This window comes from Tamandua tetradactyla, chromosome 16 (assembly GCF_023851605.1).
Source record: "Tamandua tetradactyla isolate mTamTet1 chromosome 16, mTamTet1.pri, whole genome shotgun sequence".
NCBI classification, from domain to species: Eukaryota; Metazoa; Chordata; class Mammalia; order Pilosa; family Myrmecophagidae; genus Tamandua; species Tamandua tetradactyla.
Window position 1 is genome coordinate 153,557 of NC_135342.1, and position 26,977 is coordinate 180,533.

Below are 26,977 nucleotides of genomic sequence, written 5' to 3' on the forward strand. Positions count from 1 at the left end.
GATGGCTCCGGCCCAGAGGTCCCCCGCGCCCCGGCCGCCTCCAGCAGGCGCGACTTCGGTGCCGCCTGGGCCAGGGGCTGGAACTGCAGTCCGGCGGCGGGGGCGCCGCCTCTCCCGGACGCCGGAAACGTGCTCCCGCCAGCGCTCCCCTGCGCGCCGCCGCCGCGCACTTGGGTTCCGCCCGCGGCTCGGCCCGGAAGTGCGGCCCTGAAGGCGGCGAGCAGGCGGCGCCCGGTCCGACCCGGTGCCCGAGGACCAGCAGGAGGTGGGGGCGGGCGGTTGTCCCCGCCGGGGAGCCGCCGGGCGCGGCGCGGACGCGCGGGGGCGGGGCAGGCCCGGGGTGGCGGCGGCGGGGCCTGATGCATGGGCAGGGTACGGCGCTAGCGACGCGCCGGACACCCGGGGTGCCCGGGGCGGGGAGCGCGGGGGCCCACCGTGCGGCCGGACGCGGCGCCGGAGCCGGGCCTTTGTTGCCAGGCTCCCCGGAAGGCCCTGCGTCTGGGCAGCGGGATCGGAGCCCGCAGGGGAGCTGGGTGGGCAGGCCGGGTAGGCCCGGGATGGGCTGGTGGATGGTTTCCTCCTCCTTCGGTCCTTTAGATGCAGGGTGAGTAAAGACGGAGGAGGGTGCTGACGGCAGAGGCAATCGCATGTGCAAAGGAAAGGCATGGCTCGTTTAAAGAATTGCCAGGTATTCATCGCCAGGAAGGCTCTATGCAGAGGAGTCGGGTCTGAAGGGGTCCCTCTGGCTGCCGCCTGGGGAACAGACGCTGAAGTGGGGGCGCAGAGGGGTCTAGTGAGGAGGCACAGTACACGCCAGCCTTAAGAAAAAAGGGATCTGACCCAAACAAAGGGAAGGAGCTGGAGGAGTTAGGTCCAAGACACAGAAGGTTTAGGGACAGGATTCAGAGGGCCATTCTGTGACCTTATGTGATAGCCAGGCTGGTGGAGAATGGGGGCGTCTCAGGGTGCATCCTGGTTCCCACTGTCCTCCCCTAGACCATGTGAGAATTAGAGGTATGGGAAGCCAGGTACCCCACACCTGACTGACAGAAGGGGAAACAGACCAAGCAAGCACTGGGTCACCTGCCTAGACAGAAGGCTGGTGAAACAACGGGGCTTTGCAGATTTGCAGAGTACCCAGAGGAGTTCCTCCTTCATTTTCTGGTGCCTGAAGGGGCAGTGCCCAGATCAGAGTATGTGGGTTCACAAGAATGCCCAATTGCTCAGTCGTGCTGGCCTCAGATGCTGCTGACCCACTTTGTATACCTAGTCTTGAGCACGTCTACACACCTTGTGCCCCACAGTTCCACTGAGACCTCAAGAAGCCCCAGACGGTGGGAGGCACCTCCCTGCCAGCTGGGCTGGGATCTGCCTTACATGGGGCTCCTGCAAGTTCAATGCCCAAACTTCTACCCTCTACACTCTATGGCCACACACCCAGAATTGCTCAGCCAGGAGGCAGGGAGACACTCCTGCAAGGAGCTCCACGTACACTAGTTACCATAACTGGTTTCTGAGATGTGGTCCAGGTCTGCAGGAGGCTGGAGATGCTCAGCGGCTAGGGATGAGTGGAGGGGAGATGAAAAAGGAGCTGGGAGGAGGGTTGTGACAGCCAACCAGGTGAGGACGGGGTCAATGTCTCCACTGGGTGGTCTGCTCTCTGGATTCCAGTTCTGGCAGAGCAGTCACTGGCCCCTTCTCCACGGGGCTGCCAGCTGGGAAAGGAAAGTGGGGGAAACCTATGGATACTGGATAGGTGGCCTGGAGATGGGGAGGCTGAATCCTGGACCTCCCCCAGGCTGTGAGCAAGGCTGGAAAAGGATGGCAGACCTTTGATAAGGAGCATGTTTGTCTGCCAGACATGTGCTGGGCTTATCCCCCAACCTCTACCTGGTGTGTGCTACGGGCGGAGGGCGCCGCAGAGAGCCGGGGAAGGAGTGTTCCTGCCCGGTCCTGCAGGTTGGGGACAGTCCTATGAGGAGCCGCTTGGGAGGGTTATGACTGCGATCTGCGAGACCTGGGAGAGCGGCGCGCCATTGGGCCCAGTCCGGTGATAAGGGCCAAGGGGTCCGGAATGCCCTGGCGTTGGGTCTGAGCTTGGGCGGTGTGGCGCTGAGAGGACTGGGCTGGGGGTGAGGGGACGAGGGGGCGTCCCCGGCTGACCTCCACTTCCCACGTCCCGCTCCTGCGCAGATGGCGGCGGCGGCGGAAGCGGTGCACCACATCCACCTGCAGAACTTCTCACGTTCGCTGCTCGAGACCCTCAACGGGCAGCGGCTGGGCGGGCACTTCTGCGACGTGACCGTGCGCATCCGCGAGGCTTCACTGCGCGCGCACCGCTGCGTGCTCGCCGCCGGCTCGCCCTTCTTCCAGGATAAGCTGTTGCTCGGCCACTCGGAGATCCGCGTCCCGCCGGTGGTGCCGGCCCAGACTGTGCGCCAGCTCGTGGAGTTCCTCTACAGCGGCTCCCTCGTGGTGGCGCAGGGGGAAGCGCTGCAGGTGCTCACGGCGGCGTCGGTGCTGCGCATCCAGACGGTCATCGACGAGTGCACGCAGATCATCGCGCGCGCCCGCGCCCCAGCCCCCGGCGCACCCGCGCCCCAGCCCGCCCCGGTGCCCCCGGTGCCCCCGCCGCTTGCGCCCGCGCAGCTGCGCCACCGCCTCCGCCACCTGCTGGCCGCGCGCCCCCCGGGCCACCCCAGCGCCGCGCACAGCCGCAAGCAGCGCCAGCCTGCGCGCCTGCAGCTGCCCGCGCCCCCGGGGCCTGTCAAGGCCGAGGGACCTGACCCAGACGCGACGCTCCCTGCGCTCCCCGACGACGACGGCGGAGAGGACGACGACGAGACCGACGACGACCCGGACGGCGACGACGGCGAGGCCCAGGCGCCCCACGCCTTCGCGGACTGCACTGCGGGCTTCCTTCTCGCCCGCGCGGGCGGCGCGCGCGACAACCCGCCTGCCGCCGCCGGCCTCCCGGACTTCGGCGGTGCGGGGAGAGACTTCCTCCGGGGGGCTGCGGCCGCAGACGACGCGTTTGCCGACAGCTACGTCTCCGCCTGGCAAGACGAAGAAGGCATGGCCGAAGGCTGCCCCGCCAGGACCCCCGCCCCGCCCGATTGTGTCCTGGCGGCTCCCCGCCAGCCTGGCGTGAAAACCCCCGCGCCGCCCCCCGCACTCTTTCCCTTTCGCCTGGGGACACCCGGGCCGCCCGCGCCCTCAGGGCCGGGCCCCGCGCCCCCGCCTGCCTTCTACCCCGCGCCGCAGCCTGACGCGGCCCCTGGCTCGCAGCTTGGGGAGGCCCCGGCCACGCCCACGCCTCTTGCCCCAGCCGCTTCAGGCACCCCCGCGCGGGCCGCGGGCGCGGAGCCACCCGCCTATGAGTGCAGCCACTGTCGCAAGACGTTCAGCTCGCGGAAAAACTACACCAAGCACATGTTCATCCACTCGGGTGAGCTGGGAAAGGGGAGAGGAGGGTGTCCCTTTGACACAGGCTCTTGAGCACCTTTGGTTTCTGGTCACTGAAGATTCACTCCCTGAGTAAGGGCAAGCAGGGGCCAGCAGGGCGCTCGCACGGTTTTCTTCTCACCCTGGTCAGGGTCCATGGATTCGTGGGAACCTGCGGCCCGGTGGCACCGAGTTAACCTCTCTCTCACTGCTCCAGGCCTCAGCCGCACCTTCTGGAGACCTGGGAGCAGCCCCAGTCTGTCGCTCTTTGTCCCCAGGATCCTGGAAATTGAACCCGCCACTGTGTGGCTTGTAGGCGACTGCTTGAGGTTGGGGGTTGGGGGGCGGAGAGGCAGAACAGACCATCAGAAAAGGCTGCCCACCTCCCTTTTTAAGTGGGGATTCTGAAACTGGGTTGGGCAGCAGAAAACCGCTCAGGATCTTTGGAAAGCTGGTGGCCGAGCCTTTAGTCACATGCAGGAATCTCGGATGGGCGAGGGGGGAAGAGCCGTTGGCAGCTGGGACATGACCAGATTAGGGAGCAATATTCCAGGAAGCCCCTAGGGTCTCTCCAAGCCATGAGAGGGTCCCCTGGCCAGGGATGGAAAGGAGGGCCAGTGATCTAGCTTAGAGAGAGTGCAGGAGCCTGGAGACAAGTGGTCTGATTATAGCTAGAAACTTTCTTGCCTGGGGAGGGGGGAGGGAGGAGTGAGATGGGGCTGCAGAGTGGGGGGTCCTGCAATAGAGGAGGGAAGAATGGGGGCTTCCCAAAGAATGCAGGGAGGTTTCCTCCAACCTCAGCCATGGTGTGACATGTCAGGGGCCAGCTCTGCAGTGACCTGGGGAGGATAGAGAACCCGAGGTTGGACCTCAGAAGTGTGGCTGGGTGATAGAGAGCAAGGGCTGAGCTGGGGCAGCCAGAGCTTGAGAATATCACAGGAAGGGTACCAGGTCTTCCCTGAGGATGGGGGTGTGGAAATGAGATGTGCTCACAGGGCTGAACTTGGTGTCAAGGCACATGCAAAACCTTGACCAGGAGCCCTCAAGGGAAGAGGGTAGGTGGAGGGAAGGGGACAGGGGCTGGACCCTGGGATTCTGTGTGTGGTGGGAAACCAGCAGTTCTCTCAGTTTAAATTCTCCATCTGTGTGGTGCGGGCAGGGTGGAGCTAGGCCAGGGGAGAGGGGAGCTGGGTGGTTGGGGCCCTGGGGACCAGTGATGTGGCTGAAGGCAGGTGCAGTGGTTGGTGTGGGGGCTCTCCCTGGCAGGCCCTGCCCTACCCTGCCGCTGGCAGCCACTGAGAAAGGCGTTTTGTCAGCAGGGATAACTCCAGTCAAGGTGGAAGGCCAGCCTGCTCTGTTGTCTTGGGAACATTAACAGGCAGCAGACGAGGTGGGGGGGTGGGGGGAGGTCCTGTAGAGAGGCAGGGTGCCAGTCCCAGTCTCCTCGAAGGGCACAGGGCCTTGCCAGACTGTCCCCCAGAAGGGTGGCCAGAGATCAGAATGTTCAGGGAAAGTTTCTATGGGCCTGGTGGAAATGGGGAGGGGGTGAGGTGAGACCAGGCCCAAGTGTCTCCCTGTACCAGGTGCAGTGAGGTTTCGGAGGAGGGAGCAAGCAGTCCAAGTGGGAAGGGAATAGTCCAAGTGGGCTGGGTCCCCTGCCGTAGGGAGCAGGAGGGTACTTGCTGGGCTGGGGGATCTTGGGCCAGGGAATTGGAGGGACCCTGCCAGGCAGGAATACCCTGGAATGAGGGTGGTCTGAGGGAGGACGGGGGTTCCCTGCAGGGCTCGGGACGAATGTGGGGTCAGTGTCAGGAACTGAAGGGTGCCCGGGCGCAGCCCCGCCTGGCTGACCCGCGCTCGCCCTGTCGCCCGCAGGGGAGAAGCCGCACCAGTGTGCCGTGTGCTGGCGCTCCTTCTCGCTGCGCGACTACCTGCTCAAGCACATGGTCACGCACACGGGCGTGCGCGCCTTCCAGTGCGCGGTCTGCGCCAAGCGGTTCACGCAGAAGAGCTCGCTCAATGTGCACATGCGCACCCACCGGCCGGAGCGGGCGCCCTGCCCTGCCTGCGGCAAGGTCTTCTCGCACCGCGCGCTGTTGGAGCGCCATCTGGCCGCGCACCCCGCACCATGAGCGGGCTCCGCGCCTCGGAACAGGACCGCGCCTCGCCCACCGCAGCGTCCACGCGAGTCTGTGCTGCTGCAGCTCGCGGAGCCCGGGCCCCTCTGCCCATCTCCTCCCACTTGCTGGGCCTCTCCTAGGTGGCGGCGCGCCGGGTACCGGATAATCGCGACCCCGCCACCTCTGAAAGCCAAGTTGGAGGCCCAGGCCCCAGGCAGGGCCTAAGGCTAGTGGCTCCGCCCCGGGTCGCGGTCTCCCACCACCTGTACGCCCGTGGAGCGGAGTGTCTGGCTGCTCCTTCCCGGTGCCGCCCGCCTCCCCACCCAAGAACAGCCCTCCTCGGTGCCTAGGGGGGCCCAGGCGAACCCAGCCAGGGTCTGGGACTGGGCCGCGGGACATCCCCCCCTAATAAAGGATGCCAGGCGGTGGAATGTGAGCTCCTGAGACCATGCATGCATCGACTCCCCAGCGGGCTGTGAGAGCTGGACCAAGCGTTGGCCTTATGCCCACCCTCCCAAAAGGCTCTTCTGGAGCCCTGGACCCCATGGGAAGGTGGCCATGAAATGCCCTTCCTGGGTGGGTCTTGGGGGCAGTGGTCACAAAAGGGTCTGAGGCGCCTTCCTCATCCGCGTTGGACAAGCCAGGCTGCTGTCCATGAGGCCGACTTCAGGTACCCACCTCCCAGATCTTCAGGTGAGACCCCATTCCTTTGGGCGTCCTATTCCCACCTCCCACTCTGAAGCCATAATGGTTGAGCATTTGAGGAGGACTTGGGAGCCACATGGTGGGGGGGGGGGGTTGGAAGTGGCCCAGGTCCAGGGCCTTGGCTGCCCACTGAGCAGCTGGAGACAGGTCCCCTACAGCAAGTGAGTGTCACAGGACAGGATCTGCCCAAGCTGTCAGTCAGGGAACCCTGTCCTCCGCCTCCAGTGTATTGGGCAGCCCCAGGTCTGGGACCAGGGAGGGGTGTGGGGTGCATCCTGGAGGGACAGGCTTCAGCTGGGCATTCTGGGCCAATGGGAGCAACTCTCTGGGCCCCACGTGACCGCTTCCAGAGGTGAGGGGCCAAGGCCATCCTGTTCAAACTGTACAGATGTTGCCCAGCCACATGCCAAGAGGCCCATGCTGAACCCCAGGCCACAGTGCCCATGATATCTGCTGAGAACCTGCTAAGCACTTGGCAGGGAGCTGAGGTCCTGGGTTTTCCTCCACCGAGGTGGAGGCCAGTTCTTGCTACTTTGAAGCACACGGTCCAGCATTCTGTGGGCCAGGGGTGACCTGGCCAGGCCCATCTTCCTGTTGCTTAAGTGGGTGTCAGAGGAGAATCTCCCTCAGGAGGCAGTGCAGATCAAAGGACAAAACGCCTCTTGCCCTTTGTCCAACCAGACTGTCCGCTCACCCAGGGCAGGGATTTCTTTTTTTTTTTTTTTTTATTAATTTTTAAATTAAAAAAATATATATGACAAACACATTCTTAACATATGATCATTCCGTTCTATATATATAATCAGTAATTCACAATATCATCACATAGATGCATATTCATCATCATGATCATTTCTTAGAACATTTGCATCAATTCAAATAAAAAGACAACAGAAAAAAAATACAATCACACCCCTTACCCCTCCCTTTCATTGATCACTAGCATTTCAAACTAAATTTATTTTCACATTTGTTCCCCCTATTATTTATTTTTATTCCATATGTTCTACTCGTCTGTTGGCAAGGTAAATAAAAGGAGCATCAGACACAGGGTTTTCACAATCACACAGAGGACAGGGGTTTCGACCTGTCTTCATAGTGCCTGACACAGCCACTGGGTGGACGGGTGGGGTGGGCATTAGTGCAAGGCCCTGGAGCTGTGACTCTCAAACGAGTGTGAGGACTGAGCAAGCAGGGCAGCGAGGAGGCTGCAGGGTGATGACAGAGGAGGCTGTAGTGATGAATGGAGCAGAGATGGGGACCCCAGCGGCTACCACAGAGGCTGGCAATGGGACAGGGGCCTCCGAGCTGGCAGTGATAAGAGGCAGAAGGGCTGGCACCAAGCAGATGGTTGGGTAAAGCAAACGGGGAGAAGGGAGGGGGAATGGGGGCAGAGTTCCTGACCGTCTACAGCTTCTGTCAGCAGTCCCTGCGCTCTGGCCACAGAGGCAGGCCAGGCAGTGGCTCTCCGAGACCCAAGGTCAGGGACAACCAGCCTGAGCAACAGAGTTAGTAGGTGCTATGGGTGTTGGGCAGCAGCTGGCCGTGCCTCTTCTTCTTTTGCTGCCCTGGGGCCTGGGGCAGCCTGCGTGGCCCGCAGTTGTGGCCGTGGCCCTGCGCTGGTGGCTGGGGGGCGCGGCGGCCTGCGGGCTGCTGGGCCTGGCCGGCCTGGCCTGGCTGTGGCTGGACCTTTGGATGCCCCACGGGCTGAGCCTGGCGGCCGCGGCCCTCATCCTGACCCTAATGCCTGCCCGGCCGCCCCCGGGACTGCGCTGGCTCCTGGCCGACGTGGCCTTCGCGGTGAGGATCACCCGCCTGGGACTGGGGGTACGCGCGCGCCTGGGGCGCCGGCCGCCCAACACCTTCGTGGACAGCTTCCAGCGACACGCGCGGGCGCAGCCAGACCTTGTGGCCCTGGTGTGGACGGGCCCCGGGAGCCATGCCATCACTTTCCGTGAGCTGGATGAGCGGGCCTGCCGGGCGGCCTGGGCCCTGAAGGCCGAGTTGGGCGGCCCCGCGGAGCCAGTTGCCCTGCTGGTGCCGGCCTCGCAGGCTGTGCCCGCCCTGGGCATGTGGCTGGGGCTAGCCAAGCTCGGCTGCCCAGCGGTCTGGGTGAACCCGCATGGCCGCGGGGCACTACTGCTGCACGCCGTCCTCAGCTCCGGGGCCCGAGTGCTGGTGGCCGGTCCAGGTGAGGCCCCGCAGCACCGGGAGGGCTGGGCTGGGGGAGGTGAACCAAGAGCCCTTTGCGGCCCACGTGCCCACTCTCACCGGGAAGTGATCCCCAGGCTTCAGAGTTCTGGTGTTTTTCACAATAAGGATCTGTGGGTTCTATATCCAGGAATGTGGAAGCCTTTCTCTGCTAAAGGCCTCAGGGCCCCTCCCCAGCCACCCCCGCCCCCAGGTGGCCCTGCCTCACTTTCCCCTCTGGCCCGTCCCTGCAGAGCTCCGGGAGAGCCTGGAGGAGGTCCTTCCTGAGCTGCAGGCTAAGAATATCCGCTGCTTCTACCTCAGTCGCTCCTCCCCGACGCCGGGAGTGGGGGCTCTGGAGGCTGCCCTGGATGCTGCGCCCGCGGACCCCGTGCCTGCTGACCTCCGGGCAGGGATCGTGCCCCGGAGCCCTGCCCTGTACATCTACACCTCAGGGACCACTGGTGAGGGTGCCCTGCAGCCTCTGAACTCTGACCCTGACCTCCTCTCCAGCCTGCCCTGTGCGTCACACCTGATCTCTGAAACCCCACCTGCTTTCTGATTCTGACGCCTGACCTGAACACATTGACTCTCAGTGTGATTAGCATGTTCAATGCCAAAATCGCACCTCTGCCCAGTAGACAGCCACTGAAGCCCTTACTGACCTCTGGTCCTGACCTGTTACGCCAGTTGAAATTCAGCCTCTGAACTCCACATCCAGGGTGTCCTCCCAAACCCAGCCATGAATCCCCACGCTTGACCACACTCTGAGAACCTCACAGCCCGGTGTGGGCCTGACCATGAGGAACCCACCTCTGCTTGCTGGTTGATCACTGAACCACTCCACTGAAGTACCCAGCCTTTCACTGCCCCACCCTTTCCACTTCCGCGTTGCAGGCCTCCCGAAGCCGGCCATCCTCACGCATGAGCGGATACTGCAGATGTGCAGCACGATGACCCTGTTTGGGGTCACAGGCAATGATGTGGTCTACGTGGTGCTGCCCCTGCACCATGCAATGGGGCTTGTCGTTGGGGTCCTCAGCTGCCTGGAGCTCGGTAAGCCTTTCCCTGGTGACCTCTGCAAACCACCGACTGGGTGTCAGGGTGGGGCTCTCAGGTTGGCAAGACCCCATTGCTACCCTGCACCCTGGTTTCTCAGCCTTGAGAAGGGACACACAGCAGGCCCAGAGCCATCTAGACGGAGGCCTGGATGCTCACGCAGCCCCTAATGGTTGTGCTTTGGTTGTGAGGTGACAGGAGCTCTCGTGAGTGGTAGTCATGGACATCCAAGGAAGTCTCTGGGTGCCTGGGAGGTCATGGGGATGCTGGGGCCAGGACTCCAGGAGGAGCTGGTGAGGGAGTGATGGCTGAGTAGGCCGCTGGGCAACTGACTTGGAAATCAGACTGGGACTTTGGTACAGTCTGCTCTTTTTGTTTTATTTACATCTAAACACTTATTAAGAAAATTTTTTAACACACAAAAATTTCTAAACACATACAAACAAACAAAATCCCTGAATTCTCATACACCCTCCATTCACCTTAAGCCACCATCAGCACTTGCTGTGTTTATCCCTCCACCTGGAGCATATCTTTCTACTCTCATATTAAAACACACACACAACTAAGCATTATCATTGTGAAAAAGAGCAAGCAGTTTAACGTCTCACATATTCTCACCCAGCTTCAATGACTGTTAACATGTAGCCAATTTAATCATATATATATGCTCTTAGTTTGTAGGGCTGGTATGACAAATACCACACACTGGTTAACTTACAATGGTAATTTTGACTCACGGTTTTGCAGGCTAGAAGCCCAAAATAAAGGTCTCAACAGGTCATGTTTTCTCCCTGTAGTGTTTCGGTGCTGGCTTGCCACAATCCTTGGGGTCCCTCAGCTTGCATCTCTGCCTCCACCTGCCCCACCTTGTGACTGTTCTTGTTGCTGCTGACTGACAGCTCCTGCTGACTTCTATCTACTGTGTTACATGGATTCCTGTCATATGGGATAAGGCCCAACCTAATTCAGTCGTCCCATTTGTTGCATACTGTACAATTTAATATTTAATATGTTGAGGCAAATTTAGTTCCTGAGGTGTCTGTTCCTTAAGTTTGTATCCAGCCAGTGATATGACAGAGATTTCCCTGAATGCCAGGAGCTAACAAAAACACACAGAACAGTATCTTCCACAGCCTTTGCAGCTTGGCTCTATATTGGTCTTGGAGCTCAGTTCTGCTACCCGTGAGCCAGAAGAGCAGCCTGAGAAAGCCCATGGTCTGCTCCAGTCTTCTGGACAGGCATCTTATCCTCGGCATGTGCTCCTTGCCTTAGGAATTCCCCCACTAACCAGGATCTGAATGCCTCCTGTTATCTCTATGAAGTAGACTTTCTAGTCCCTAGAGTTATATGTTTGAAAGCCAGTAATCCTATGCAATTTGATTGGTTCTTACACCAATTTAGCTGTATGCCTGCAGGACAAATTCAGGAAGGTGAAGACAGAGATGAGTCCTTCAGATTGCACTCCATTATGCACAAGTACGGGGTTAGTTACTGTGCTCCCTCCAGAACTGGGGTCAGGGACCATGGGACCACACTGAGGGTGCAGGTTGGCTCCACACTGAGCTGCTCGGCACAGAGACAGTGACCAGCAAGGGACCGACGAGATTGTCCTATCTTTTTTTTTGGGGGGTGCATGGTCCAGGAATTGAACCCGGGTCTCCCGCATGAAAGGCGAGCATTCTACCACTGAGCCACCCGTGCACCTAACATTCTCCTACCATTTTTAAGTTGCCTTTTTCTTTCTTTCTTTCTTTTTCTGCACCGGCAGGCACTGGAAATTGAACTTGGGTCTCTGGCATGGGAGGCGAGAACTCCGCCACTGAGCCGCCATTGTCTGCCCAGTTGCCTTTTTCTTGAGTCAGCACTTGCCCAGTTACTGCAGCCCTCTGTTTTGTTTTGTTTCCAGCTCTGAGAAAGATGGCTCTGTCGGTTTGTGCTAGTTGTTCAAAGATTCTGTGGGTGAACAGAATGCTAGAGGATCTCATTCCACTATCTTGGTTGACGGGCTTAGTTTTAGTAACACAACATAATTCACCAAACATGCTCCCCCTGCCTGTCCCTTCTTCCCTTGGTAGAAGGGCATTCTTGACACATTTATCATCAGTAGTGATTATAGTATTCACAGCCCTCAGTTAGCAGTGCTCCCTGAGTCCTAGGTGCTAAGCTTTTCACACATCCTGGGGACAAGAGCCAAACTCAGGTCTGCCTATGTCCAGCACTCTGCTCTGAGCATCCACTTAGGATGCCTCCTCTGGGTGAAGTTTTGGCTGGGCCAGGAAGTTTGGCTGGGCCAACATCATCCCTGGGCTGCAGGAGGCCACGGCCAGGTAATCAAAGCAGGAGCCACAGCGGCTTCAAGGCATATCAGGAACCCTGCCCCTCCTCCCTCATCCCAGGAGCCACCTGTGTTCTGGCCCCCAAGTTCTCTGCCTCCTGCTTCTGGGACGACTGCCGACAGCATGGTGTGACTGTGATCCAGTATGTGGGCGAGGTCTTGCGGTACCTGTGTCACACTCCCCAGGTGAGGGGTCCTGGGAGGGGCCACCTGGTAAGGCTCTAAGATTAGAACCCCATGGTGAACACCCAAGGAACGGACTCCCAGATGACATCCCAGGTAACAGTTCTCAGATAAAGACACAGGTACAGGCTTCAAGTAAGGTCCCTCAGGAAAAACACCCTGGCATGAGTCTAGAAAACGAGTACCAAATAAGGTTGCTGATTATGTTTCCTTAGTTGACAAGCTGTGCTGTCTCGGGCAGGTGACTTCACTTCTCTCAGCCTCAGTGTCCTCATTTGCAAAATGGAGAAATTAATAGCACCAATCTCAAGAGGGTGAAGATTAAATAAACTAAATGTATGTAGAGTGCTTAGAACTGGATGTAGCTTAGGGTAAATTACCAGATATGAGCCAGCTTTATCCCTGCAGAAAAACTGAGGTAACTGTCTCCAGACAAGGCCCCAGGTAAAGCCTCTCCCAGGTAAGTTTTATCTACCTCTACTAAGGTCCCTCTACTAAGGACCCCAGATATTCACTCATTAATGCCCTTCAAGAAGCCCTCCCTAGGTAACCACCCCTGCCAGGTAAACAGCCAAGGAAAATCCCCAGGTTATCTCCAGGCAAGGCACTCTTCCTTCCCAGATGAGGCCTCTAGGTGAAGCCCCAGGTAACTATCTCCAGGTAAGGCTCTATGATCATGCTCCAGGCAAAGGTTCAGGTCAATACCCTCATGGAAGAGCCCAGATAGCTCCCCCAAGTAATTCCCTAGATGAGGCCTCCAGGTACCCCTAGGTACAAGTTAAGTACCCTAGCAACCCTTCCAGGTAAGACCCGCCAGGTAATTCCCACCAGACAATCCCTGAAGGTAATCATATAGGCAAAGGCTGCAGGTTGTCATCCTGAAATAAAACCCCGAAGCAGCTTCCCTAGGAATAGGGCCCAAGACACTGCTTCCCCCAACCCCCCATGCAATCCTTAGGTAATTCCCTCTAGCTAAGGACCCAAGGTTGCCCACACTCCAGATAAGGGTTCTGGGGCATGGCCCAGAGGTGCCTTCTCCTCGCCTGTCTGTGTGTTTCCGCAGCGGCCTGAGGACCGGACACACAAGGTCCGCATGGCTATCGGTAACGGACTCCGCGCAGACGTGTGGGAGACCTTCCAGCAGCGCTTCGGCCCCATACAGATCTGGGAAATGTACGGCTCCACCGAGGGCAACATTGGTTTCATCAACTATGTGGGGCAGCGTGGAGCCCTGGGCAAGATGAGCTGCCTCCTTCGAGTGAGTGGTTTGGGTGCGAGGCAACAGTGGCACGGATAGCAGCTGAAGCCACAGGACCCCTGCTGACACCTCTCCACTCTCCACTTCAGATGCTGTCTCCCTTCGAGCTCGTGCAGTTTGACACAGAGACAGAGGAGCCCATAAGGGATAGTCAGGGCTTCTGTATCCCTGTGGGACCAGGTATGGCCGTGGAGAACCTTCCCTGGGTCAGAGAGGGATGGAAACCCCTAGAGGTCGGTGCTCAGACCCCCACCTACCAGTGACTCACCTAGGCTCTGAGTCCCAGGCCTGTCTGACCGCTGTTCTGGGCCCCTCTACCTTCTTAGCTCTCCCCCAGATCCCCCGCTACGGTCTGTTAAATCTCTGGGCATCCAACTCTAAGCGGCTGTCTTGAGTTTTCTGTGGGGGTCACATCGTCCCAGGTGTCAGGGCCTCTCATCGTTACCCTCTCTCCTGGGGCCTTAGAAGGCCCTGGTCTTTTTCTTTCCTGTGCCTCATCCATCCTTTGTTACCCTTTTCCTGTTTCTCCGGGGCTTCCCTTACGCAGCCTTCTCTCTCCCGTCCCCTTTTCTCTGTTTGGCCCTGTCTCTCGGGGTTCTCTCTGCCCCGGAGTCCCTATCTTTCCCCGTCTCCGGGCCTCTCCCACCTCTCGGTCCCCCTGACTCCGGGCCTCTCTCCCTGTTTCCACGTCTGGATCCGTCTCTGGTAGGGTCCCAGGTGGTGAAGTGTCCGCCAGCTGGGGACCTGAGGGCTCCTGGGGGCCGTGCTCGCGGCTAGTACCTGACTTCAGCTCGGGCCCCAGGGGAGGCGGGGCTCCTGGTGTCCAGGGTGACGGGCCGCCAACCCTTCCTGGGCTACCGCGGCCCCCGAGAGCTGTCGGAACGGAAGCTGGTGCGCGGCGTGCGGCGCGCAGGCGACGTTTACTTCAACACGGGCGACGTGCTGGCCATGGACCGCGAGGGCTTCCTCTACTTCCGGGACCGCCTGGGAGACACCTTCCGGTCAGGGCGGGGCTTCCGGGCGGGGCGGGGCCTCTGGCCTCGGGGGGCGTGGTCGCAAGCACTGGCTCCACCCCCGCAGGTGGAAGGGAGAGAACGTGTCTACGCGGGAGGTGGAGGGCGTTTTGTCCCTTGTGGACTTCCTCCAGGAGGTGAATGTGTACGGCGTGTCTGTGCCAGGTGCGAAAGATGCAGCTTTTACACTCCTCCGGCAGCCTTGTGAGAGGGGCGTTGTTGCCCCAGTCTCCGGGTGGGCCCGCGGAGGGGTGCGGAGGTTTGAGCGCAGCCGGGCAGGGCAGGAGGCGGCAGTGGGTCCCACCGGGTGCGTGCCCGGAGGGGACCCGTGGGACTGGCCTGTTCACAGGTTGCGAGGGCAAAGTGGGCATGGCTGCCGTGCAGCTGGTGCCCGGCCGGGCCTTTGACGGACAGCAGCTGTACCGGCACGTCCGTGCGTGGCTTCCTGTCTACGCAGTTCCCCATTTCATCCGTGTCCAGGTGAGTCCGGGGCTGTAGAAACAGGCAGGTGGGTGGTCATGGCCTGGTGGGAGTCACAGCCAGGAGATAATGGTCACTGTCCTGGCAGGACGTCCTGGAGGTCACCAGCACTTTCAAGCTACTGAAGTCCCGGCTGGTGCGTGAGGGCTTCAACGTGGGTGCCATCTCTGACCCCTTATTCGTACTGGACGAGCGTGCCCAGGCCTTCCAGCCGCTGACACCAGAAACATATCAGGCCGTGTGTGACGGAACCTGGAGGCTCTAACCGCTGTGCCAACCCACAGGACGCTTGTAGGGGCAGGGGCTTATGCTGCCCATCAGCTTAGCCTGCAGTGTCACTACTGCCCCCGATGTCACACGATCATCATGAATCGTAGCTAGAGCACATGCCACTGCATGAGGTGGGACATGAGGGAGAGAAAAGCAGACACGGAGAAGGTAATAAATTCAAATGTGCACATGGAATTTTGCATATCTGTGTGGGTGGAGGAACAAAAAGGTGTGTACCCCTGGCAGTTACCTTAGCTATGAGTAAACAAAGATACCTGCATCTCAGCCAGAGACCTCAGCTTGCCCTGGGGAGCTGCCCTTTGTGGTCAAGGCCACAGGTATGTAAGGAACCAGGCAGCCTGGCAGACACCCTGGCTGTCTCCACATGTGGGTCTTCTCGGGCCACTGACAGGGTGGGACCTGAGCCCAGGGTGGGCCAGCAGACATGGCTGCCCCTGTGACCTGAGGCCTGGAGGAGGTGCCCAAACTGCTCACAAGAGACACAGACATGTTGAATTGAGGTCGGTGGACCCCCAAAAAAGCAACTGACGAGAATATCAAGAGGAGCGAGTAAAGAGCAGTTGCAAAGCCATGCGGCTTATGGGTGGGGATCAGAGGTCACGGGATCTGTCGGCAAGGGGAGGTAGATGTGAACCTTTGGGAAGTATAGTCCGTGGTGACTAAGGGTCACACAGCCCAATGGCATTGTGGGAACTTTAAGTGAGGGAAGGTGGACGCTGGACCTTAGGTAAGTAGAGTCCGTGGTATCGAAGGGGCTGGAACACCCCAGTGGCACTGTGGGAGCTGTAGGCAACGGTAGGTGGACACCTATAAGGAAAAGTTAGATTTGTAGAGTCTGTTCAAATGATGTTGTCATCGCATGACCTTGGTAAGAAACAGTTGACACATGTGCTCCACCTGGGAGGGAGCTCGCAGAGGGAGGCGGACTTCGATAAAGATATCTGGGTCCCGGGGACCTCGTCTCGGTCCCTAGCCAGTTCCCAGAGATCTAAACTAGGCCCGCTTACTTAAACTCATCAGAATTTGGCCATATTGTGTGAAGATATCCTAAGAACTGCATGCCAGCAGTTAGAGTAGGAGAAGAAGAGAGAGGAGACTCTGACTAGAGAGTCTCATCAGAATCTTATCCAGGGAAAGAATGCTGCGCTATGAATTTTCACTCCTGAGACTTTGAATGCTGTCTCCAAGCTTGTTGTGCATTTTTACAAATGAGTCTTGAAATGCTGCTTCCAAGACTTCCCAGCACTTGTCTTCAGGTGTTGATGCCATCTTACCTGGTAATGTAACTATGCCTTATTTTTGAGAGCACTTTTCATTACATTCCTAATAAAATCTGTTTTTGTACCACTGAAGCCTGTGTTGTCCACGACCTATAAATTAAGTAGCCACAAATATCACATTGCTTCACGCGATAACGTTGGACCACGGGGAAATATAGTCCATGGTGTCTTCAGGGCTGGGGCACCCCAGTGGCATTGTAGGAGGTGCAGCAGTTGTGCCGGGCGCTCCTAGTCTTGTCAGGGGCTTTAAATGTCCACCAGTCACTGTGCGAAGTGTACAGGTTGAGCTTGGTGAGCTGACACGGAGGCCACAATGAAATATCAGTTCTGTCTCAGAGACCAAGTGGACCCTGGGGCCACTGTGCAAGATGTGGGTGGGGGGAAGTGGGCTCTGAGACCTTGGGAAATACAGGCAGTCGTGTCTGAATGGCGTGGAAATGGCAGACGGCTTTGGGGGTTGTGTGGGCGAGGCCTCACGGCAGTGGACGCTTGAATTGCTGGAAGTGGAGCACGCACTGTGTCAACGACCCGAAGTGCCACCTGGGTGTCACGGGTGCAAGCAGGGGTTGCAACACAGGAATTGCAGTTCATGCCCTGTGTGGTGTTTTAAATGCTGACCGGTCTTGTGGGAGCTTTTAGGGAAGAAAAGTGGAGGGCAGGCACGGAGGCCTCTGGGAATTAGAGTCCATCCTATCTCCAGAGCCGGAAGGGCCTCCACACTCACTGTGGGCACCGCAGCCTCTGGGCAGTGTGGTTTGCCCCAGTTCCAAAACTGCACATCGTGGATAGGCGGGACCAGAAACAATATAAAGTGGGGACAGAGGGATACGAGAGAGCACGTACACTACTGAAGCTAAATTGGTATCTCTTCATATACCTTGTATAATACAAACCTAGGGTAACCACAAAATATTTTAAAATTATAAAGAAGTAAGAAAGGAATCAGTTAGATACATCACAAAATACAAAGAAAAGGAGACTGCAATAAAGGAAACAAGGCAAAAAAAAAAAAAAAAAGACCTGTAAAAACCAATAAACAAAATGGCTGAAATAAGTACTGACATTTACAGTAATAAAACTGAAAATGTTAATGAATTAAATTCCCCAATCAAAGGACAGATTTAGTTTGTTAAAGCTGACAGAATGCAATATATCAGAAACGGAATGGTTTTTAAAAAGGGGATTTATTAAAGTGCAAGTTTACAGTTCTAAAGCGGTGAACATGTCCAAATTAAGGTACCCAGAGAAAGATACCTTAACTCCAAAGAAAGGCCCAGTGCATGTGGCTTTCTCTCTCAGCTGAAAGGCACATGGTGACATCTGCTTGTTTTCTCTCCTCCAAGGGTGTTTTCCTTCTGCTTCGCCAAAGATCTGTGTGTGTTCTGTTGGCTCTGAACTTTTTCCAAAATGGTATTTCTTAAAGGGCTCCAGTAAGCAACCCCACTTTGAATGGGAGACACATCTCCATGGAAAACACTTAGTCAAAAGGTACTGCCCACAATTGGGTGGGTCACATCTTCATAGAAACAATAAAAGAAGACCCCATCCAGCAATACTGAATGAGGATTAAGAACTTGGCTTTTCTGGGGTACATGACTGTTTCAAACTGGTACGGGGAGGATGGATAAAATAGCACAATCCAACTATAGGTTGTTTATGAGAAACTGTTTGACCAAAGATACAGGGTTGAAACTAAAATGATGGAAAAAGATAATTCATGCAAATACTAACACACACAAAAGAAGCTACACTAATATTGAACAAAATACTTTCTCAAAAGCTACTACAAGAGACAAGAACACTATTTATTTTAAAAAGGGTCAATTACTGTGCTGATTTGAAGCTGTTGTGTCCCCCAGAAAAGCCTTGCTCTTTTAATCCAATCATGTGGACAGATCAGTTGTGGGGAAGGACTTTTGATTAGGTTGTTTGTTTCCATGGAGATACGCCCATGCCCATTAAGGTGGGTCTTAATCAGCTTACTAGAGTCCTTTAAGAGGAGAAAGCTGACACAGATGTTTGGAGAGGCAGAAGAAAAACACCCCAGGAGATGCCAGAGGGAGCCACTGGAAACCAGAGGCCAGGAGAGGAGGACTGCAGATGTCACCATGTGCCTTCACATGTGACATAGGAATCTGAATGACAGCTGCCTTTCCCCTGAGAAGATATCCTCTTATTGGTGTGTTAATCTGGACATTTTCACAGTCTTGAAATTGCAGCTTTGTAACTTATTAAATCCCCTTTATAAAAGTCAATCCGCTCTGGTATATCGCTTCTAGCAGCTTTAGCAAACTGAAACACCCACCAAGAAGGAACAGCAATGAAAAATATCTATGCAACTAACCATAGTGCCCAAAAATACACGCGGCAAACACTAGTAAAACGGAAGGGAGAAATAGAAACCTCTACAATAATGGTCAGAAAGTTCAATGCACCACTTGAATAACATGATAAATTAACTATATCTAACAGAATATCCAGAACATTGAGCTACAAAACAGCAGGATATACATTCCTGGGTATGCAAGGGTGGTTCAACAAAAGAAAATCAATTACTTTAATACATCACATTAACAAAACTGAATCACAAAAACAGTAGGATATACATTCCTCTTAAATGCACATGGACTGCTCTTTGGTGGGTCTGACACGGTGGGTCAGAAAATAAGTCTCAATAAATTTTAAAAACTGAAATTATACAAAAAATCTTCTGTGACCATAATGAAATGAAGCTGAAGATCAATAACAGGCAGAGAACTAGAAAGCCCACAAATATATAGAAGTTACTCACTCTTAAACCACCAGTGGGTCAAAGAAGATGTGATGGTTGGTTCTGGTGTCAGCTTGGCCAGGTGATGGTGCCCAAGGGTCTGGGCAGGCAACACTAGCCTAACTGTTATTGCAAGGATATTTCACGGCTGGTGGGTAAACCAGAGGGCTGGCTTATTAAATCATCAGTCAGTAGACTGCAGCTGTGGCTGATTACATCTACTATCAACTAGGGGCACGCCTCCTGCAAACAAGATAATCCAATCAATGGGATTTGATTCAATCAGTGAAGACTTTTAAGGGAGAAGAGAGAATTTTCACTTTTTTCTTCAGCTAGCGAGCCTCTCCTGTGGAGTTCTTTTGAGACCCTCCATCTGAACTGCCAGCTTCACAGCCTGTCTTACGGGTTTTGGACCCTTGCATTCCCATGGCTGCATGAGACAATTTTATAAATCTCCTATTTACAGCTATCACCTGTTGGTTCTGTCTCTCTACAGAAACCTGACTAACACAAAGGATACTATGAAAGAGATCATTACTATCTTGAGACAAATGAAAACACGAATACAACATATCAAAATTTATGGGATGCAGTGAAGGCAGTACTGAGAGAGAAATCTATAGTCCTAAATGCTTACATTAAAAAAAGAGCTAAAAAAAAAAAGATAAAGTCTTTTTTATCTAACTAACTGCACTATCACAAATAACACAAGCAGATGTACAAGACGTACAGAACCAAGATTCAGATGGCCAGGGTGGCTAGGGTGGGGGAACTAGAAAAAGAACAGTGAAGTAAGCCCAAAGCAAGCAGAAGGAAAGGACTAACAAAGATTAGAGCAGAAGTAAATGAAATGTAGAATAAAAACAAACAAATAATAGCATTAACAAAAACCAAAAGCTAGTTCTTTGAAAAGATCAATAAAATTAACAAATCTTTGGCTAGATGGACAGAGAAAATGTAAATAAAGTCAGAGAGTGAGAGGGGGACATTACTATTCATCCCACAGAAATAAAACAGATGATAAGACGATAGAGGCTATCAACAACCATATACCAATTAGACAACCAAAATGAAATGGACAAATTCCTAGAAACACATAAACAACCTACATGACTCTAGAAGAAATAGCCTCAACAGACCAATTACTGGATTCTCCCTTGGAGTTTCCAGAAGGGACTAGCCCTACCAACAGTTTGATCTTAGTGAGACTTGTGTTGGACTTCTGATCTCCAGAACTGCCAGACATTACATTTGTATTGCACACGCCACCAAGTTTGTGGTAATTTGTCACAGCTGCTGTAGAAAACTAACATGGCGTAGGGGATAGGGGTGGCCAAAATCCTGAAAGTCTGCTTCACATTCAGACTGACCACCCCCAGCAGCACAGGGCTAGTCCTTTGTCCCTCCTGCTGAGCAACTGACCACATAGGCCATGGGGAAGCAGGCCTGAGGTGAAGGTGTGGGCAGCTTCAGCAGCAGTGCTGGCTTCGGCTCACCCATACCTGGCCAAGGTGGCCCCACCAGCCTGGCCTCCACCCCTCCTCTGGGTGCTCATCCTTGTCTACTCACACTTGGACCATCTACTTAAGCCAGGGTTGAAGTACCAGCAGACCAGTGAAGCTTCAGAACAACATGGCATGGAGGGCACTGCGGTGAAGGAAGTCCTGGGCTTCCCTAGGCCCCATCACTCTACAGGTCCAGCTGCCAAGGGTGCGTGTTTGGATCTGGCTTTCCAAGAGAAGCCAGAGTTTGGGATGCTTACCAAGAAGCTCTCGATTGAAAAAGTGGCCAGTGGGTTCCACTCACTGGCTGGAACCATGGAAGGTGTCAAAGAGAAGAAAAAGGTTCCTGCTATGCCAGAAGCCCTTTTTAAAAAAAAAAAAAGCAAAGAGACCATGCAGAGTTGAAGATCAAGCACCTAAAAAGAAGTTTGCCCAAAGATGCTTGGAAAAGCAAGGAGAAAACTTGTCTATGAAAAAGCAAAGCACTATCACAAAGATAAGCAGATGTACAGAACCAAGATTCGAATGGCTAGTTGGACCTGCAGGACTGAAATTGACATCTGTCACCAGATCAGAGGTTTCAATGGTGTGAGCCGAAAAGTCCAAAAGGTGTTGCAGCTTCTCTACCTCCACTGAATCTTGGCACCTTTACCAAGCTCAGCAAGGCTTCAGTTAACATGCTGAGCATTGTGCAACCATCTAGCGCATGGGGGTAGCCGGATCTGACATCAGGGAATGCAAATCTAAGTGTGATAACGGCAAACTCAGCAAGAAGCAAATCACCCTGATGGTGAACTCTGCACCATTTTTTGGTAAGTATGGCACTGTGTGCATGGGGGATCTGATTCATGAGATCTATTCTGTTGGGAAATATTTCAAAGAAGCAAACAACTCTGGCCCTTCAAATTATCTTCTCTCAGACGTGGAATAAAGAAAAAGACCAGCCATTTTGTAGAAGGGGGAGATGCTGGCAACGGGAAGGACTAGATCAACAGGACTTCTAGAAGGGCAAACCAGGGTGTCTCCCACGGTTAGTTCTGTAATCTGGTCAGTTAATGGAGACCGCTTTGAAATTGAAGTATATCCCTGTATTGGCGACTTTTTGTTAGCCTGCCTCTCTGTCTTCTCTTAACTGTTATGGGAAATCTTAGTGTATAGTAAAATTAATCCAAACCAACATCCCATTATATGCAAACTAGAGTACCACCTGCATCTTGTGGGAAACATCTCTTGGGTTTATTAAAGGCATTTATCTACAGAAAAAAACAAAAAGGGATCAGTGGAATTTAAATTAAAAATCTAAACAGCACAAACGGCCACCAGTTAAGAGGGTCACAGTATTCAGACCAAACAAGCAAATCTGTAGTAGCCTGTTTCTGAGGTTGCCCTGACCTGCCCTGCCTTCCACACAGGCCTCAGACATGTTGGGCCAGTCTCCAGGTGGGGCGACCAGGAAGACAAGGTCCTGGAGAAGGTGTGTCAGAGCTGAGGAGTTGGAGGCTCAGAAATTACCCTGCTGGGACTGCAAGCCAGTGCAGCTCCAGAAGGGGGGCCAGGCAGCCAAGACGAGGCTTCCTTGCATGTGCACAGGCGACCCTCAGGGCGCAGCAGGGCTTAGTGCAGAGGTCCTCCTGGGCCCCCAGATCCCTCCAGCTCCCTTTGCTGCCTGCAGCGTGGCCAGACCTCAGCAGCAGGGCACGCCTGTCACAGGGCCTCAGGCCGGTGGCTCTTACAGTGGATGACCAGCTGCGACTTCCAGCTGAAGCTGCGCCCGCACTCCTTGCACGCATAGCACCTGGGGCCACCGGGCGGGCGGCGGAGGGGGCGCGGTGGGCAGGGCTCACGGGGACCTTGCTGCGGCCTCGGGGCGCCCGCGTGTGTGCGGCGGTGGATGACGAACAGCGACTTCCAGTCGAAGCTGCGGCCGCACTGCTCGCACGTGTAGGGCCGCCCCCGCCGCGTGCCCGCCCCCGGGCTCCCCGTGCCTCCAGGCCCCTCACAGCGGTTGCGGCTCGCCAAGCACTCACCCGGGCCCGGGCCTCCGCGCGCCCCCGTCCCCGCCGGCAGAGCTCTGGGCCCCGAAGGGGCGCCCGCCTCCTGCCCTGGGGGACAAATCCCTGCACGGGGGACGTGGCAGTCAGGGTGGGCCGTGGCGGGGCCAGGGGGCTGCTCACGGGGAGGGACAAGGGTCGGGGGAGGCAGGGGGTGGGCTTGGGGGGCCACAGGGGTGCCCAGGAGAGTGTGGGAGGGGCCTGCAGACAGGCGGGGACTGCCGGGCCAGGATGAGGCGGTGAGGTGGGAGACACGGCCTGGGGGTCCTCACCCAGGGAAACCACCGTCCCGTACTTCTCCAGCATCGCGTCCCAGTACAGCTCCTTCTGCGAGGCATCCAACTGGCTCCACTCCTTCTGCGGAAGGCACCCTGCTCACAGCCAGCCCATCCCAACCTGGACACCGCGCTGGGCTCTCCGGGGGGCAAGAGGGCTAAGGCTGGAACCCAGACACGTGGTCCTACCTCCCCGCCTGGCTACACTCGCCCCATGTTCTACCGAAGACCCCTAGACCAGCCCTGGGGACCGCCAGCGCCCCAGGCAGCAGGGACAATGTGGCGAGCCCCACCCACCCCTCCTGCCACTCCAGCCTCAACAGTCACACACAGGGGCAAGTCAGAGGACATGCAGGACCCCCCCAGGCCCCAGCAACTCGCCACCTCCCTCCAAGCCTCTCTGCAGGTGGCAAGCGCTCCTGGGCCTGGGGGCTGCTATGGCTGTTTAGACTTAAAGAAGCCCCCAGGAAAGGGCCGGCTGTGAGAATGTCCCAGGAAGGGTGGCATCTCTGTGCTTGCCATGCAGAATTCCCAACCGGGTCAGTCACCTCACCCCCCTCGATGCCAGCACAGCGCCAGGCACCTGAGAGCCTCCCGCCTCAACCACTGGAGTTCCAGCTACTCTAACCAGTTTCTGTTGCCTGTGCTGAAATCCTTTGCCATGGAAGAGAGGCTGCTGGCCTGCCTCCCTGTCCCCAAGGGCCTGCTGACAGCGGTCCCTGCTGACAGTGACCCAACTCCCAGGCAGCGAAGAACCAAAAGCTGCTGGCCTGGGGTCCAGGAGAATTGGGAGGATGTGGAGCGGCCACCAGGGACATACTCCTCCTACCTGGGACCTCTGAACCTCCCCCAGGGCTACTCACCTGAATCCTGGGTGGGAGACAAGACCCAGAGGCTGGCTCTTCGCTTCCAACACATCCCTCAGAAGGCCGGACTGGAAGCGGGGGCCCTGGAGGTCCTAGGGAGCAAGTTGGGCAGAGGGGTAGGGACTGCCCATGACAGCGCAGGGGAGGGCAGGTGTTGATGCTACTACTCCAGCCTTCCCCAACGGCCAGGCAAAAGGCACTGCCTGTGCCAGCCACATGGTGGGCAGCAACCCTATGTCCCTCCCCAGGACCCCTACTCCGTTCCATCCAGGAGGCCCCAGCCCCTGCGCAGGGCTCCCTCACCCATGTCCTGCCGGTTGGCATCTGGCTCCTCCTTCACTCCGAGCTGGCTGGGCTTCTCCCCTGTGCCCTGTGTCCCCTCCCGGGGGGCTGCCTCAGCAGGCTTCACCATCCCTGAGGGGTGGGGGCTCCCCAGGGGTTCCTCTGTCTTCTGGGCTGCTGGGAGCACCTCCAGGCCCAGCACATGAGCTGTGATCTGTGGAAGAAGAACTGAGTCACAGGGCCCCTGACCTCGGTCTGTCCCTCCAAAAAACTAGCACTGGCCACACTCACCCAGCCCAGCAGCTGCCCTGGGTCATGCTGCAGCCCCTCTACCAGAGCCGTGGCCTCCTCGGGGCTGTCTGGGTGCTGCTCCCGCACCCAGGCCTGGATCTCGCGGGGCAGTGCGCCCAGGAACTGCTCCAGCACCAGCAGCTCCAGCATCTGCTCCTTGGAGTGCGCTTCGGGCCGCAGCCACTTGCGGCACAACTCGCGCAGCTGGGCCAGGGCCTCGCGGGGACCTGCCGCTGCCTGGTAGCGGAAGTGTCGGAACTGCAGGCGCGCGGCCTCGCGCTCCTCCAGGGTGGCCATGGGGTCCACTGGGGACAGGCGCAGGGGACCCAAGGGGGATGGCATTTCTGTGCTGCGGGTCTCTCTTGGAGTCACCAGGTGGGACCTGCAGAAGGGGAAGGGTCAGGATGCCAGGCAATGGGCTCCCGGCCAAGCCCAGAGATCTGAGACTAAGACAGAAAGAGGACCCTGGGGCCACAGGTAAGGCCTGGGAGGCTTCGTGGACGGGAGGGGGTCATGGGAATCAGAGAAAAAATAAAGCCTTGGGGCCGTATGTCCAGGATAAGGTGTCCAGGGAGCTTCCAGGAAATTGCACACGCTTCAGTACAACCATGGACTGTTGGGAAATAATGGCCCGCAGGTGAGCAAGGAGAGTCCCCACCGGCCTTGGAGATTGGGCTGAGGAGCCTCAGAAGGTGTTGGGCAGAACAGGGAGGAGAGTGAATATTTGGGCAAGAGAATGAGGGACAGGCAGATCCAGAGTGACTGGGCGCTGGAGGGGGCAGTAGGTGGCATGTGCGGGCCGGCAGGGCAGCGGTGGGAGTGGCGCCCGGAGATGCCAACCCAAACGGGGCATCCTGAGGGGCTGAATGTCCAGCCAGAATATGGAACACGGGCTGGAGAGTCAGGTGCCCCCAGGGAGACGACGGGACGCCGTTCTTGTAAACACGTGAACTGTGGGTGACTCGCAAGGCCTGTGCGTGTGAAAACGCAAAAGCAAAACAAATCAGAGCCACACGCTTGGCGTGGGGTTGGGTCAGCCCCAGCACCCGGACTTGCAGAGAGGGCTTGCGGGCGGGAACCACCCCCACCAAGTCTTTGCTCTGCTCTAAAAGGAGGGATGGGTGCAGTTTTTAAGCTGAGTTTTAAAAAACTCTCCCCTCGCCCAACTCCGGACGGGGGCGGAGAGATGAGCCAGAGGAGCCCCCAGCCCGGCCTTTCCGGGGGCTCTGCTCCCGAGGGCGCCCGAAGCACCGGGGAGGGGGTTGGTCGTCACGGAGAGGGGCCCAGGGCTGAGGAGGGACGGCCTGGAAAAGGGCGCGACGCGACCCAAGAGGGAGCTCCGGAGCGCGCGAGCCAAGAGTCCCGGGGGGAGTGGGCCGGCCGCGCCGCCCAGCCAGCCCGTGCTCACCTCAGCCGGGGGGCCGGCGCTCCACCGCCACTTCCCGGACCCGGGACTGCCCGACCACCCGTTCTACGCAAGCGCACCGCCCTTCCCGCCCGTTGCCATGGCGACAGCGCTCTGGCCAATCCCGCGCCTGCTCGAAGGCCCCGCCCCCTTCGAACTACATTTCCTATGAGCCTCAGGTAGAACGCAGAGGCCTGGCCTTGGCCGGTGGGCGCGAATTTCTAGAGCCCGCTCGTGCTTGAGAGGCGCGTGCACGCGGGGCCTGCAGGTCACAAAGTTTGGGAGTCCCATCCCTCTCCGGCGGCTCTCTCCCCGCGCCCCCGAGCCCCGGGCCTCACCAACACCGACCCGGACGCTGCTTTGGGACGCTGCGCACGTGCCAGACGGGCCCGGCGCCGATTGGCAAGCGCGTCTGACGCTTGCCCAATCAGAGCCGGCGCTCCTCCTGCCCCGCCCTAGCGTCTCCTTGGCAACCGCGGTTTCCGCGGAAACGAAAAGCGTCCCGTGCGTTCCCGACAGCCCGAGCTGGCTGCAGCGCAGCTTCGGGGGCATGTGGGTCGCGGGGCAGGTGGAGCGGGCTTGCGGAGACCGGCCTGGCCGCGGTGTTTCTCGGTCGCCCCGGGAGGTTCTCCGCCCCAGCGTAGGGCGAGGAGGCGCTGGGCTTCTTTATTCGCCCCCCCGCGGAGTGCCACATGGATGTGAGGGAACTCGGTTGGGCGCCCATGCACTGCTTCAGCGACTACCTTGGCCCTCACGTAGGCCACGACCTTTCAGGACATTAACAAATACATGACATTCCAAAATCATAGTGGAAACGGGACGGTGCAACGGTGGTTCACTGGTAGGATTCTCGCTTGCCATGCTGGAGACTCTGGTTTGATTCCTGGTGCCTGCCCATGCAAAGCAAACAAACAAACAAAAACCTAATAATAAGAAATAAGTAAGTAATAGAAAACAAAATAGTAAAAACAACATTGTTTCACTGACTTTGGAAAATGGGGAAAGGTTTAAAGTTAATCTTACCGCTCAATTTGCCCCTGTTAAGATTGGGATGCTTTACTTTTTGTTTTTGTTTCTCTATTTATACATTTTTAATAAACATTTAAAGTCTAACTTATTTTCGGTGAATACGACACTGTAGGAAACACAGGCTCTTTGCAATTAAGGGAAGACT

General features: G+C 56.7%; 3 protein-coding genes and 1 pseudogene across 4 annotated transcripts; 3 read left to right on the forward strand and 1 right to left on the reverse strand.

The window, feature by feature from the left end:
- The first annotated feature begins 182 nt into the window (after window positions 1-182).
- On the forward strand, window positions 183-7,574 carry ZBTB45 (zinc finger and BTB domain containing 45). 2 transcript variants are annotated; one of them, XM_077130531.1, is made up of 4 exons: window positions 187-265; window positions 598-688; window positions 2,194-3,448; window positions 5,320-7,574. In XM_077130531.1, exons 2-4 carry the CDS (start codon window positions 665-667, stop codon window positions 5,574-5,576), a joined length of 1,536 nt encoding a protein of 511 aa, XP_076986646.1. In that variant the 5' UTR covers window positions 187-265; window positions 598-664; the 3' UTR covers window positions 5,577-7,574. The 2 variants fall into 2 exon arrangements, with proteins under 2 accessions (XP_076986647.1, XP_076986646.1); XM_077130532.1 differs by lacking the exon at window positions 598-688 and having other exon boundaries at window positions 183-265.
- A 96-nt stretch (window positions 7,575-7,670) lies between these two features.
- SLC27A5 (solute carrier family 27 member 5) lies at window positions 7,671-15,255 on the forward strand. Its single transcript, XM_077130513.1, has 10 exons — window positions 7,671-8,460; window positions 8,714-8,923; window positions 9,357-9,515; window positions 11,918-12,042; window positions 13,103-13,297; window positions 13,387-13,477; window positions 14,100-14,298; window positions 14,378-14,475; window positions 14,660-14,790; window positions 14,879-15,255. Exons 1-10 carry the CDS (start codon window positions 7,791-7,793, stop codon window positions 15,053-15,055), a joined length of 2,055 nt encoding a protein of 684 aa, XP_076986628.1. The 5' UTR covers window positions 7,671-7,790; the 3' UTR covers window positions 15,056-15,255.
- On the reverse strand, window positions 15,234-25,886 carry ZNF446 (zinc finger protein 446). The gene is made up of 6 exons (XM_077130542.1): window positions 25,807-25,886; window positions 24,399-24,780; window positions 24,129-24,321; window positions 23,823-23,917; window positions 22,957-23,041; window positions 15,234-22,750 (listed from the first exon to the last, which is right to left on the reverse strand). Exons 2-6 carry the CDS (start codon window positions 24,738-24,740, stop codon window positions 22,338-22,340), a joined length of 1,128 nt encoding a protein of 375 aa, XP_076986657.1. The 5' UTR covers window positions 24,741-24,780; window positions 25,807-25,886; the 3' UTR covers window positions 15,234-22,337.
- LOC143660006 (large ribosomal subunit protein uL30 pseudogene) lies at window positions 20,949-22,122 on the forward strand (annotated as a pseudogene).
- Window positions 25,887-26,977: the final 1,091 nt, after the last annotated feature.

Bases quoted from the DNA above. Each gene is read 5' to 3' on its own strand.
- ZBTB45 (XM_077130531.1), top strand. From the start codon at position 665: ATGGCTCGTTTAAAGAATTGCCAG. The intron at 689-2,193 runs GTATTCATCGCC...GCTCCTGCGCAG, and splicing joins CTCGTTTAAAGAATTGCCAG to ATGGCGGCGGCGGCGGAAGC. The intron at 3,449-5,319 runs GTGAGCTGGGAA...TGTCGCCCGCAG, and splicing joins GCACATGTTCATCCACTCGG to GGGAGAAGCCGCACCAGTGT.
- SLC27A5 (XM_077130513.1), top strand. From the start codon at position 7,791: ATGGGTGTTGGGCAGCAGCTGGCCGTGCCTCTTCTTCTTTTGCTGCCC. The intron at 12,043-13,102 runs GTGAGGGGTCCT...GTGTTTCCGCAG, and splicing joins ACCTGTGTCACACTCCCCAG to CGGCCTGAGGACCGGACACA. The intron at 13,298-13,386 runs GTGAGTGGTTTG...TCTCCACTTCAG, and splicing joins AGATGAGCTGCCTCCTTCGA to ATGCTGTCTCCCTTCGAGCT.
- ZNF446 (XM_077130542.1), bottom strand. From the start codon at position 24,740: ATGCCATCCCCCTTGGGTCCCCTGCGCCTGTCCCCAGTGGACCCCATG. The intron at 24,322-24,398 runs GTGAGTGTGGCC...CTTCTTCCACAG, and splicing joins CAGGGCAGCTGCTGGGCTGG to ATCACAGCTCATGTGCTGGG. The intron at 23,918-24,128 runs GTGAGGGAGCCC...CTTGCTCCCTAG, and splicing joins TGCCAACCGGCAGGACATGG to GACCTCCAGGGCCCCCGCTT.